The following is a 13,884-nucleotide window of genomic DNA, read 5'->3' on the forward strand; positions in this document are numbered from 1 at the left end:
GTAACTTCGGAAGAGCCGGGGTGGACCTGCAGCTGCTTGCTGTGTTCAGCCTTGGCAGGGAGGCCAGAGAAAGAGGCGAGTGTGTGTGCAGCCCCCAGCAGGCGGCAGAGACCGAGGCTGTACCAGAGGGATGGTGCACGCGCCGCGTCCTCGCGCCGGGGAGGGCAGCAAGCGAGGCGCGCCCCGGCCACGCTCCTCCTCCAGGGCCCGTGGGGGCCAGGCCGCTGTGGGCGGTCCGCAGTGGGAGACGTCCTCCTTCCCAGGTTCGCCAGGCGCCTCCTTCCTCACGCTTCGAAAAGAAGACGGGCCTCTGGGCACAGGCTTGACCCAGGGTTGCTTAGTGAGGGGCCCCGGTGCCTTTTGGAGAAGAGCCTCCGCAGAAGAGGTAAGCCTGGGCTCTGCACACTGAGCGCCCGGCACACACTGCTCCCCGGCAACACGGGCCCGCCCGACTGGCCGCTAATTCCCAGAGCCAGGAGGAGCCCCGTCCCCACTCAGGGCCTCCCAGAGGGCAGGAACCGCTCTCTCACTGGGCCTTGCGGCCACGTTACTCTGGCACAGGGACCTGCTGTAGTAGTTCGCGTCCCCAGAGGGCTCGTGAATAGTTGTTAGGTTATTGAAATCTGTTAAACGCCTTCCTCCAAGCTCATTTACATTTCCTTGGGAGCCCTCCGCGGTCTCTGTGTCACGGAAGCGCTTCTGCCTTGGCCACGGCTGTTGCTGCGTCGCCTCCTTTTCTAAAAGACTTAAAGCTGGTTCGCTTTCTCCAGAGAAAAGGCAGGCCGTGTAGACGAACTTGGTTGTTGCTTCGGTGTGTTCTGTCAAGAGAGAGACTGTCCCCCGTATGGGGCTGGTGGGCGGCTCTGGCGGGGAGAGTGTTTCCCGCCGGGCTAAGGGAGGACGCAGGACCCGAGTATCGAGCCATCGACATACCGGGGAAGCCGGGCCGGCAACCGGTCAGGGTCATCCTGACGGGGAGCCTTGCTGGAGCTCACAGCTGGCCATATTGACCGGGTTGGATAACAGGAGAACAGGGGTGGACGCTGCTAAGCCAGGGGTCTGGGGGCTGAGCGGCGGAGGGCCTGGCTCACCCCCAGTTCTCTCTTAAGGGCACGTTGGATCTGCACAAGCCCCTCGTCCCAGACGAGGTTGGGGCACACACGTCCTCTCCCCTCTGCGAGGCTCCCTCGCCCCCGAGTGTGGTGATGCCCGAGCTGCTTCAGGACTGACTCGGTCTCATGGCTACAGTGGGTAGGGAGCCGCCTGCTGCAGGAATTGGTCTGTGTCCGCCATTCAGAAGCCACTTTCCATTCCTGCAGCCTCTTTCTGCCCAGAGGTTGCTCGCGTCGGTGCCGGTGCTTCCGCTCCAGTCCAACGCCTGCTTCTGGGAAGCCTGTCACCCACCACCCACCTCCTTCCCACACCCAGAGGGCACCTTGTCAGGGCCACACGGTCTGCTGCCCGCTCCCCTCTAGCTCCCTGGTAGGCATTCCCGCAGCGACTGTTCCAAAGAGAACCGGTCGCTGGGCTCTGTGCCCAGGCTCGCTGCCCTGGCAGCAGCCCCGGTAGGCCCACCCCCTGTGGCCTCGGTGTCCTCATCGGCAGGACGGACATGCAGGAGCACCTGCCTCACAGACACAGTTTGACGTGCAGTGACTAGTGCCCATGGCTCTCCGGCCTGCTCAGGGCTGCTTGGCAGCGCCACACCCCCTGCCCCGCAGCTCACTCTCCTGCCCACCCGCCCACAGTCTCATCTCAGCCTCTGCGCCTCTTCCCTGCCCATCGCAGCAGACAGTGCTGAAGTCTCAGGCCCTGGGGTCAGTCGGGCCTGGAGCGGCATCCTGCTCTGCCGACCCCAGTAGCTGGCCGGTGCCGGGGCCTCGCCCAGGCTGCAGGTCCGTGCACCCACAGGGTGCGAGTGGTGAGGACTCAGTCAATGCGGTGGTTGCTGGGCACGGCAGGGCCCCAAGGAAGTGCTCAGTAAATAGCACTGCCCGTTCTCGCCGTCACAGGCAGGGGCCCGGACACAGACGCCCGCTCTCTTTATGTGAGCCCGCCTCAGTGATCTTTTGTAAAGTCCACCAGCCCAGATGCCATGACACACCCACGCACCCCTGAAGCATCCTCCACCTTCCCCCAGTTCCACGCCTGGTGTCTCCTCGTGGTCAGAAAGCGAGCGTTGGAGGGCGCAGGCGTCCAGGACACATGCACCCGCAGTGCCCTCTGGGCAGCCTTGACTTGCTGGCCCAGGACCATGGCTACAGGACCCAGAGCAGTCCCTGGGGTCTGAGAGGGCCAGCAGAGCCTCTGGTGACCCCGGCAGGCCCCTGTGAGCCCCCGTTCCCCCCGCCCAGAGGGGCTGGGCAGGAGCCGCCCGGCTCCACGGTGGCAGCGCACCCCTGCCAGGGTCACTCCCTGCTCTGCTGTCCCCGCTCTGCCTCCTGCAGTTGCCTCGGTTTTGCTGGGGAAGTAGGTGGTGCTGTCTGTATTTGCTTGGGAGCCCAGATGTCTTTGGATGTGTTTCTCTAACTGCTAGGCTGTTCCTGCAGAAAATAATCTCACACCAAGTGGGTACAGAACTATTCAGGTACCTTTGGGCTTGGATTTGCCTGGCAGCCAGCAGCAGAATCTGGCGTTTTACCATCTGGAAAGCTGGAACTTTTTTTCTTTCGTCTAAATGAAGAACCTTAATTCCGTAATCCTGAGACACGTCAGGGACCTATGTGAGCAGCATCTCTCGGGTTGGCTCAAGGCCTTTGGCGGAAGCTGAAGGCTGGCCAGGACCCTGGAGAGATCCTTCACACCCAGGCCCCCTCCTGGCCATGCCCCATGACCTCAGCTTGCCCCTGAAGCCCCCCTTTCATGCTGCCGCCCTAACCCCAGGATTCCAACCTGACCCAACAAAGACTCCTTTGTGGAGACCTTGGTGTGGGCCAGCTTGTCTTCCTAGCTGTCTAGACCAGGCCCCATGCTTCCAAGGCACAGCGACGCGTCGTGGGCGTGAGCGGGGGCAGCGTGTCTGTCTCCCCCCAGCCCCGCCCAGACAGCCCTGCTCTGGTCTCCTCCCAGAGCAGCAGTGCGGGCTCCAGTGGACAGTTCGAAGCCCTTCAGAGCCCATGCAAATGGCTCCCTCATCAAGCAGAGAAGGAAGTATTGATCCTGTCTAAGTAATCCCCGGTCCCCCTGGACTCGCAGGCCTCCTGACCCGTGGTGTACAAATCCATGGCACAGATTAGAGACGGAGTCGCATAATAAAATCTCAGCCCTGCTCCGCTCTGCTCTACTCTCAGGTCTGGGAAGCGGCTCTGCCCCACCCCCAGCTTCAGGCCTGACTTCACCCCAGCTTGAACCAGTCCTGGTTCCTCTTTTCATGGGACAAGCTCTTCTGGGACTGTTTTCAGCATTCTCCAAGAAACCGGTCCTCTTCAGCGCACCTTGCACGCAGGAATCCTGCCTCTTTACACATTTGGCACGCCAGGTTCACAGCCGCCACCCTCAGACCCTCAAAGAAATTGCTCCTCCAGGGTGGTCTGTCCTTGCCGCAACTCAGCAACTCTTGGGCTTTCCTTCTGCCTCTCATGAAGGTAAATCCCACAAACAAAAATCGGTTGTTTCTTTGTGTTGCAGGAAGCTTGTGGGTGCGACAAGCAGCCCGTGATTGGCTTTGCTGCCAATTAGAATATTCCAGGGTCTCCCTGAAACAGAAGGTTTCCGACACCGAGGTCAGGGCCTGGCTGATGGTCCCTCTGCCTCCGACCCCAATTCTCTAAACTCGCTGTAACCAGCCCAGAATCTGAGGACGATAGGAGTGTGAGGTCATCCCCGATTCCCAGTGTGGGGCAGGCCCTGGTGACCTGCCTGCCAGGGCCTCTTGTCCTTTTTTTTTTTTTTTTTTTTTTTTTGTGGGACCCTCGCCAGTGGCCGGGGATCGAACCGGCGCTGCAGGGGCTGCGGGCAGCCTCGTAACCCAGCGCTCAACCGCTGCGCCACCAGGGGAGGCCCCTCTTGTCCATTTTAAAAGAAGAAAGAAAAGACGTTGCCGCTGGTAGGCCCGAGGGTGGAACTGGCAAAGGTTTCCTGGGGGTGGGTGGTCAGACCCCGCAGCAGTGGCCGCCACTGAGCACCTGGGCCTTTAAGGTACCTGGGGGGCCCCACACCCCTCTCCTGAGGGCCAGCGGGAGCGCTGCCACCCAGATAAGTGGTGACTGATCTGGGACTGAACCCCATCTCCCTACAGCTCCATCCCCCCTTCTTTCCCACCTCTTTCGCTGCCCTTTCTGTCCAGGCGACTGCTCGCTGGAGCCTCCTCACCGGGTGGGAGCGGGTATTGCTGGAGGAAGCCCAGGACGGGCCTTCTAGGCTTCTCTTTTAAATAAGCAACTTCTAAACACGCGTGTACTTAACTTTTCCTGTTTATTAATCCCGTGGGACTTACTTTTAATAAGCAGAGCCCACGCTCTCCCGGTAGGGGCCGGGGGGCCGTGGGCGCCTGGCTGTGGGCTGGCAGCCCATGCAGCTCAGGGCCGTTAGTCCAGCGCATGGGGAAGCTCCGTAGAATTGCTGGAGCCCCAGGCTCCTCTCTGCCTACACTGCCCCTGCGGGCCACAGTCCTGCCCCGGGGTGGGAGGCCGTCATCAGAGTCTCCCAGGGGTGCTTTCTAACAGCCCAGGCCCTGGCCCCAGCCTCCACTACCTTCTAGAAGCCCAGGGATGGCTCCCGACAGCACCCCTCCCCCTCGGGCATCCCTGGGCCACCAAGAAGCCTGCGAGGAAAACTGAACACTTCCGCCAGGCCCGAGTGTTCAGGTTTCCTCTCGGGCAAGTGCAGTGACCCGACTCTGACGTGGTCAGGAAAATGTGAACAAAGACAGTCACCGCCCAAACAGGAAGAGCCCCGCAGCGGACGGCACCACAGGCCCAGCCCCTACCCCGCCCCCACCCGCCCCCCACTGCTCTGTTGCTGAACAGACTGGGGTGACTGGTCTAGCGTCTCCCCGCCCTGTGTGCCCACACTCAGTCCCTTGTTCACCCCGTACTGAGGAGAACTCTGCCCGGTCACCATAAAGCCCACACTGAGGTGGGGGCTGACCGGAAGCCGAACATAGCCTTGCTGGGCCCACGCCCGTTCTGTCTCCCTACACCGCCGGGCGCGGGCCCAAGGGGGAGCCCGACCCCCATGCCCACGCGGGGCTGCAGCCAGCCTGCGCGCGCTGCCCGTCCACGCCCGAGAGCGACCTCTGTGCACACCCACCGGCAGGGGCCGCTCCGGGGCCCTCGGTCCTCACGGCAGGAGACTCTCAACCCGGAGCTCTTCTGACTGGCCCACCCGTGCCGGCAGGCCCTGGGGGGCAGGGGTGTGCTGCGGGGAGAGAGGCAGAGAACTGGGTGTGAGCCAGGAGCCTCGGGACTGGGTCCTGACCCCACCGTAAGGGTAGTGGGATCGTGGCCCCTCTCCACACTTCCCTGCAGGCCTTGTCCCTCCAGGTCCTAGAGGGGAGGCCCACCAGGCCCAGGTCCCACCGCCTCTGGGGCACAGCTGCCGGGCGTGGGCCCAGGCATTGCTTCTCCCTGGGACGTGGGCATCGGTCCTGGGTCCTGGCGCCACCCCCAGGTCGTGCTGGGGACTGGGAGGCGTGAAGTTGGATGGCTCACGTTTGGAGGGTGCTGGCTATTTGTCAGGCGCTGCGCACGTGCTTTCCTTGCGCTGACACAGTAGAGTCACGGGCCGCCGCGGGTGGCAGACAGGACCGGCCGCGTGGTCTCGCTCCAAAGCCGGCTCCCACCAGCTGCGGTGCAGCCGGCCTCGGTGCCGGGCTGGCGCTCAGGGCTGCTGACCGGCTGCTGCTATTCCTGCCGGCAGTTCTGCTTTGGGTTTAGCTAAAATAACTTGTGATCGCCACAGTCCCCTCCGGCGCCGGGTTCCGGCAGGGACCGAATCGAGCCTGGCGCGCAATATGGTGGCGGAGTTGGGGAGACTTGTTTTGACTGGCATCTCCTGCTCCAGCGTGCTGACTGGCAGCTGTTTCAAGGTCTCTTGAAAGATTTCCTGCTCCCTCTCTGAGCATAATTCCCTGTCAACTGGGGAGCGAGAAGACCTCCGCCCCCTGGAGCCGGGGGAGAGGGAGTTGCGATCAGCCCCTGCTGAAGGCGGGAGAGCTGAGTGGGAGGCTAATAAAGCCAAGTGCATCTGTCGCTGGACCAGGGACGGTCACCGCACTCAGTAAACTGCCTGCAGTCCAGCCTGGAGACGGGGCAGGTGAGGAAGCCCCGAACTCAGCTCCAGCGTTTGCAGCTCTTCTGTGCCTGGAAACAGGACACCCCTGGCGAGGCTCCTGGTGTTGGGTGACCCTGTCCTTCCCAGCCCACGCCTTCCTGCCTTTGCGGGTCACCCCCAGCGTGTCCCCCTCTGCTCCTCTCAGCCCAGCCCGGCTCTGGGTTCATTGTTACTTTCATGTCTTTCTCTCCCTGCCTTTCCTTGGGTCCGCCGTCCACTTTGATCTTCTCAGGAGCTCTTTTCAAACCCGCACTCACGGGGCGGGGTGCTGGCCCCCTCCCTTCCGAGCATTAGTGCCCTTCCCGGGCCTCCCCGCCAGGGAGGTGGCTTTTATCTCCCAGTGGAATCTCATTAGCTTTCCATTATAATGGGACCCGAAGCTCAGCTGGGCTGGCAGCATCGATTTAAATTAGTTAATAGGGGTTTCTGTTGTTGCCCCAGGCCTGTTTTTTTCCTAGTCTTGGATGCTGAGCAAAAAACAACTTTGTTGTTGAAGAGTGTAAAACAGAAAAGACTGAAGGTGGACTGCTTTGACCAGCGAGGAAGCTGTTAGGTGCTTGTCGTAGGTGCTTGTCGCCTCCTCCAGCCACCGCCCGCCTGGTGCTTTGGAAATCAGCCCCACGACCCACCCACCGACCCACGACCCACGGGGCCGTGTGAGAGGGAGGGAGGGGAGACAGCACATCAGCCGTCTTTGTTTCCTCCTGTTAAAACATCCCTGTAATGGGTGATGGGAAATTGAAGAAATTAAATGATCGCCAAAAAAACCTGCCACCACTTGGCAGTTAAAGGAAATAGTCTATACTGTGCCTTTAGAGAAAAGGCTGAGGGGCCCACTGCCGGCCTGGTAGGGGGCCACCGAGGTGCCAGGCCTGGGAGCCAGGTGCCAGGACAGAGCTGTGTGGGCGCCCCCAGCGGGCAGGGGAGAGAGCGCGCCCTTAACACGCCTCCCAGCCTCAGTGGAGGCTTCCAGAGACCTGTCCCCACCGAGGGGCATGATGCCCGGGCAAACCCGGAAAGCTTGCCCAGGTGTCTTTTGGGAGGAGGTGGGCACAGACTCCGCCTTGCAGTCTCTGGGCTCAAGCCCCCTTCCCCCCCAGCAGCTGGTGACGCTGGGCATCCTCCCCTCTCCGTGAGTCTGCGTGTCCTTGTCTGTGGAAATAAGGACAGCCCTGCCCAGTCACTGCGGGTTAAATGAGAGGGGCACAGGCGCCACGTGACACGTGCCCCTTGATACCGGTCATTGTGAGTGCACCAGGTAATCCTGTGGGCCTGAAGAGGCGCCCGTTAGAGAGAAGGGAAGCCACATCACTCCAGACCCCCTCGTGGAGGCGCCCCTGCGCCCCATACCTGGTGGCTTCTGGGCAGTGCCACCTGACCAGAATCCTGCAAAGGACAAACGAGCCTGCGGACAGGTGCCCGGGCCTGAGCCCCCCATCCAGTGCCCGCCCTTTCAGGGCCTCTCCCTGCAGTGCCTGGGATACTGCAGCTCCTGGCTGGCAACAGCAGGGCCCTCCCCAGGGAGTGCTGGGAGTGTCCACACTAACCCCCACCAGACCTGCTTCATTTGCACCCGCTGGCAATGGCAGGATCCTGGGGCTCATTAGCATTCGCGCTCCTCTGCGCCTGGCATCCCTAAGAGGAGCTGGAAAGATCAGCTTAATTCCTAGAGTGGAACTAAGAACTGGGGTTTCTAACAAATTCCCAGGTGAAGCGCAGAGCTGCTGGTCCGTGAATCACATTTTAAGCAGCGCCATTATGGAGGGAACATTTCCTTGGCCATAGGCGCTTACAGGAATCAGACCTGGCAAAGGCTGCGGCTTAGCTCCCGGGCAGGAAATAAACACCCAAGGAGGACACCCCAGTGTGAAGAGGGCCGAAGAGCTGCTGTGACAAATAAACTTCATTAGTCTGGTCAGCCCCACGCACCACGCGTCATGCCGACAGCTGTGCTCCACGCAGTCACTCAGGGACCCGGGCCTAACGGGGCTCCTCCGCGGCCTCCTCTGGCTGCGGGTGCGGCTCCCGGCGTTGCCGGGGAAGAGAACACAGAGCATCCACACTCGCTCTTCACGGCCTCCGAGTGACAGCGACACCCGCCTCTTCCACGTCTGACACGCCGCCTGGGACTGCACGTGGCCCAGCCTCCCTGCAAGGGCAGCTGTGCCAGGAAGGACAGAACCCCGCGGCGAGCACTCAAGAACTCGCCCGCCCTGCACCGGTGGAAAGTCCCGGCTCCCCGCAGGGCAGGGGTAAGGTGGGCCAGGGTCCAGAGTCCTCAGCCCCACCCGCCCCCCACCCGCCCACAAGCTCATGCGCCCAGTCCCTGCTCGTCCGCTCTGCAGCACATGTGTGGGCAGCCTCCGTGCGGGGCGCTGGACGTGGTCCGTGGGGCCCCAAGTTCACAGTCAAGTGAGGAAAACTGAGCCAAACCAACAAGACTAACCCTGCAGGTTGCGTCGTGAGGAGCCTGTGGAAGAAGGAGCCAGGCGAGGAAGACAAGTGGGCTGCGGACTGCAACGCTTTCGGAAGAGGGGGTGAAGGACAGAGGCCAGACCCAGGCCCTGCTGTGGACGAAGACCAGGGCCGCACTCTGGGCTCTATCCCACATGCATTCGGGAGCTGCGAGGGCTTCAGCTGCGGACCGAGAGGCGTAGAGCTTCATGTCAGGCACCCCCGCAACATGCAGAACAGCGCCTGCCTCGGCGTCACGGCTCGTCACCATCGCTGTCACCCCCCGTGCTGGTGCTGTTGGTATGACCCCATTTTCCAGATGGGAAAACTGCCGCTTGAAAAAGAGGAAGTCGCTGGCCCTGGTGGCATTGCTGGAGCCCGAAGCCCCCAGCCCACCCCCTGTGCTCCTGCAGGGGCCCCGCCTGAGTGCCGACTGCAGAGGCAAGGGCGGCAGTGAGCTGGCTCTTCCGGCCCCCGCGGGAGGAGGCAGCAGCTGAGATCGTGGCTGGCAGAGGCCGGGGTAGGGGGTTCGGGAGACTGGGACACTGCCTGGGCATGAGCGGTTTTGGCGTAGGCCACTGAGCAGGCAGGGGCGTCATTACCAAGGACACCGGGGTGGGGAGGGCGGGGGGCAGGTCTGGACGAGATTTCCTTTGTGAGATGATGCCTGGTCTAGCTTACCACCGGGAGTTACCAGCCTCAGCCAGAAGAGGCCAAGTGCAGAGCTTGGCAGAGGTCAGAGGGGGAGTGGGCACAGGCCCACGAGAGCAGGTGCCCAGCGAACAGGAGGCCTGGGCAGACGTCCTGACAGTCTTTGGGGAAAGACCCTACGTTGTGGAAGTGTCAGCCTGAGCGAAGCAGGCTGGGTGTAAGGCCCACTGCAGGCGTCTGCCCTGCCCAGAGGCTCTGCCCTCCCGGGGCCAACTGCAGGTTGTCCGTGCCGGGGAAGCCGGGCCATACACCACAGAGACTGGCAGGCGCATGAGGACTGCCCCAAGCCTTCTGACGCTTCAGGAGAAACAAGGGATCTCAGTTGAAGTCTCCCGCTTTTTACATGTTGGTCATTTATGTTAAAAACCGTAAAATGGAAAACAGAATGTGCAGAAAGCATCCCAGCTTGGCCAGGGCCTCTGGGTGGCCAGTCTGAGGACCTCAGGCCCCAGGCCAGGAGCTCACATTGCTGAATAGACCCACCAGATCTAGACCCACCCAAGGGCCCCCATCTTCCGCCTCTTGGGAAAGATGCTTCCTGGAGCGCCGGGACGGGCACCAGATAGAGCCAGCCCGGCCATGCTGATGTGTGGGGTGGTGGGCCTGAAGAAGGAACTCTCCAGCAACTTGTTTGTTTTTTAGTGGCTGATCTGATTGTGAGGCCTCTTATCAGCCCCTGAAGTGGGCTAGTAGGGGCGGGTGGTCCCCGGGGCCTGGCTCCCCTGCTGTGCCATAGCATTTCACCCACCAATCACCACCCACCGTTTTGCCAAGTTATCATCACTCCTGTTTAAGGGGGGCCCCGGGGGGCTGGGGGGGGGGGGAAGCACTGCTCAGCTTAGAAAACTGTGTCAAAAATGCTTAAAATAAAAGTCTTTGCACTTGAAGAAATAAGTCCTGTTTGTCTTGAAAGTCACGTGGGTGTGTTTCTCCGCGGTGCGGGGCGCTGTGTGTGCGGGACGGCGCCATGTTCTCAGCATGGCTCGGCGCGTGGCCAGGCCTCGTCACTCTGTGCAGCGGGCACCCTCGAGAAGCTGGTGCGTCTGGGCTTGGGGCACAGCCTGAGCCAGACGGGTCCCCCAGGGATGTTCGGCAGCCCCCCATGCAAGCTGGGGATGCAGTGGGAGGCCGGGGTGGTGGTGGTGGAAACAGGTGGGCCTGCAGCGTGGCTAGACGCCAGCTCTTCTCAAGAGCAGCCATCTCATCTGGGGGAAACTGAGGCTGGAGAGGTCCCGTAAGCGGGGACGCCGGTCCTCGCTCCAGGCTGTGGCCTCGCTGGGTGTGAGTGCACAGCTTGATGGTTTGCTCGCTGCTGCTCAGGCCCCTGAGCGCATCTGTCTGTCCCCCACCGGGCTGGAAACCCCCGTTCGGCTCCTTCACAAAGGTAATGATTTTATCTGGAGCTTGTGTTCTGTTTTGCTTTGTAACCACAGCATTTGTAATGCCAGGAGTTCCTAATGAAGACAATCAAATAAACCAGGAGTTTGAACACAGCTATCAAATTAGGTTTAATCTGTTACATTGCTGATGGATGGCGGCATTAGCGATTCATGAGTCGCGCGTCTCGGGCCTGCAGAGGCGCCTTTGGGAGGGACACGCTGGGCCAGGCCGGGCAGCGCTGGGCTCAGACTAGTGCTAGCTCCCGCCCTGCAATAGAGCTTCATGGGAGGGCTGGCATTGGCGCCGCCCACGGCGCACTGGTGAGCGTGGCAAGGCTCCTGAGGCGGGGTGGGCGCCAGGGGAGACGACTGAAGGCAAGACGGTCGGAAGTCACTAGATTCCTAAAACTACTATGGCTCCAACTTAGGGGACAGAGCGAGAATTAAAGGAAGCAGGACCGTTGTGCAGGTCCAGACCAGGTAGGGCCTGGCCCTCCCTTCCCATGCAGGCGGTGGTACCGACACGCGGCTCAGCCCCGCCCGCCGCCCCCGCCCGCCAGGTCCCTGCGCGGGGCCCCAGCCTGGCAGCACCGTCAGTTACTGGAATGTTCGCAGTCCCCTCGCCCCGGGGCCCACGTACCCGCAGCCTTTCTGCCTACAACAAGCCTCTCCTGCCCCCCACTTCACTAACTAATTTCCACACTTCAGATTTTATTTCAGATGTCCTTTCTCCAAGAGCGTTTCGGTAGCAGATGTGTGTTTCCTATCAAAGCAGTGCCTGCTTGTTTGCTCTGCTCTGGCAGGGGGTGGCCTCTAACCGCGGTCTCTGTCCTTGGCTCCAGGTGACAGACCACGCCACCACCGCCCTGCTCCACTACCAGCTGCCCCAGATGCCGGACGTCGTGGTCAGATCCTTCATGGTAAGTGGGCTCCTCTGAGCCAAGCCTCGCAGTTAGCCCTCGGCCGCCAGAGCGTGACAGGCACAGGCAGCGGGGGCCCCACGGCGGAACTGACACCTGCTCCGCACGGGAAGGGGTCAAGGAGAAGCCACTGGTGTTTCTGTCACTGCTGCCCCCAGGCTGGCTTCAGACTGTCTCCAGCCCTGCTGGGGTTCTCACAGGGGCCCCAAGCCTGGTGCTGGGCGAGCAGCCATGACCGAGACAAACCTTGCTGTCCCCAGAATACCAAACCCTTAGGAGGAGGGGGAGCAGTCCCCAAAACAGCCACCTCACTGGTGTGCTGGGGTCCGCGCCCGCCCTTGCGTCAAGTGCTCAGAATTTTGCAAGCCAGGGTGTCGGCCGCCGGAGGTTGGACTCACGCCTGAGTACTTATACCGCGGGCGTCAGCTAACGCAGTAGACGCCATCTCTTGAGAGCCGTTCATGGGCTCTCTGCAGCCCGAGCTTCTCACCACCCCTTGGCCTGAGGTCTGTGACGGAGGGCCCCCTGCCTGCAGAGAGGACTCCCCACTGCTGCTAAACTCCCTCCTTCATTCATGCTGGACAGGTCCGGCTAGACCCGGTTCAGGCCGCCTGTGCAAGCCGGCGTGGGCGCTGACACGAGGCGGGGTCAGCCGCTCTTCCCATCAGTTGCCTCAGCAGCCACGCTTCTTTGAGAGCCACCGAGCCTCTCCTGGAGGTCAAAGCCAGCTGGGCAGGGAACAGCCGCCGGGCCCCTGGCACCCGGGGTTTGCCCAAGGCAAGGTGGCAGCTCAGTGGGCAGCTGGACAGGCTCTCTGGGGACGGTGAGTTCAGCTCTCACCAGTCATGCCCAGGGTTCCTTGGTGAGCAACGGGTCTTCGCTCTTGATCTGGAAAAGGGTCAGTGCTGGGGCGGGGTGACCCGCTCGCCTGTGTTCTGCACAACCCACGCTGCGCCTTTGGGAGCCGGCGGGCCTGGTGAAGATAGTGGGCCTCGCCCACCGCTCGCCACCGCCTCTCAGAACAGCCTTTCAGCGGCGCGATCCAAAGGCCATTCAGCACGAGGCCCGGGCCCCTGTCGTGGAGGGCGGCTCGGCTCGCTGAGCGGTTCTGGACTTGTGTTCTTTGTTGTCGGTTTCGTGTTTTTGGTAACGCATCTCCTTGCGTTTGAGAATTGTCATGTGAGTCTCATCCTCGTGCACGACGCCGGAGGGGCTGCTCCCTGGCCATGGCGTGTCGGCTGCTTATTGTGTTTCTGGGGCACCGGGGTGTGGCACCGTGACTGAGTGATGGCCTCTGGAATCTGATTAGGGGAGGGGCGCCCTGGGCGTCACCCGCGGAGCCTGCCACGCCCCTGCCACGCCTACCGCTTGGTGGGGACACGGAGGCCATTGAAGCCAATACCCTGACCAGGGACTCAGAGCGACCTGCCTGTGTGCGGCCCTGAAGCCTCCGGCCGGGGGAGCTCTTCCTGCCTTCCAGGGCAGGGGTGTCTATTTTTAAAAAGTCCCTCGCCCAGGGAAGGGCCAGGGAGACCCAGCGCTGAGAACCAGCCGTGTCGGACCCGTGGCTCTGCATGCTGCTTTCCATGAAACCAGGTGTCTCGGGGTCTCGGCCACCTCCTGGGGATCCTGAGCTTGACAGGCAGGGTGTCATTGGAAGCACCCAGATCCCACTGCTTCCCTCTCTCTCCTCGCTTCTCTTTTTAGACCTGGTTGAGAAGTTACATAAAGCTGTTCCAGGCCCCGTGCCAGCGCTGCGGGAAGTTTCTGCAAGATGGCCTCCCCCCCACGTGGAGGGACTTCCGCACGCTCGAAGCCTTCCACGACACCTGCCGCCAGTAGCCCGCCTGCCGGCCGCCTGACACACCCAATGCCGGTGCCGCCCCCTCCTGTGCAGCAGCGCCCCGGGCCAGCCTCAGACAGGCTGTCGGGGGAGGGTTGGGGGGGACGGGCTGCATGCAGCAGCCGGGGAGGCCGTTTCGGCCTTTCCACGATGCGTGAGGGGCCGCCCGCGACTGGCTGCTGGTTTCATTTTGCGACTTATTTTTATAAACAATAAACCTTTTGTACCCAGCACCAGGCTCCGTCTCTTGTTTCTTACGGTGCCCTGGACGCCTGAAGGAGACAGGCGGGACCATCTGCGTGGA

The 13,884-nt window shown here is 61.9% G+C and overlaps 1 protein-coding gene across 2 annotated transcripts in view; it reads left to right on the forward strand.

Annotated features, from left to right (window-relative positions):
• MED27 (mediator complex subunit 27) overlaps positions 1–13,640 on the forward strand; it is a gene marked incomplete at its 5' end in the record, with an annotated part of 159,652 nt that extends 146,012 nt beyond the window's left edge. For both annotated transcript variants that reach the window (XM_084236091.1, XM_084236092.1), the window contains 2 exons: positions 11,660–11,737; positions 13,445–13,640. In XM_084236091.1, the coding sequence (XP_084092217.1) occupies positions 11,660–11,737; positions 13,445–13,579 (213 nt within the window). In that variant the 3' untranslated portion in view covers positions 13,580–13,640. The remainder of the gene's footprint in view (positions 1–11,659; positions 11,738–13,444) is intronic.
• Between the last annotated feature and the right edge of the window lie 244 nt (positions 13,641–13,884).

Source organism: Talpa europaea (assembly GCF_964194135.1).
Source record: "Talpa europaea genome assembly, chromosome: 7".
In the NCBI taxonomy this organism is placed as follows: Eukaryota; Metazoa; Chordata; class Mammalia; order Eulipotyphla; family Talpidae; genus Talpa; species Talpa europaea.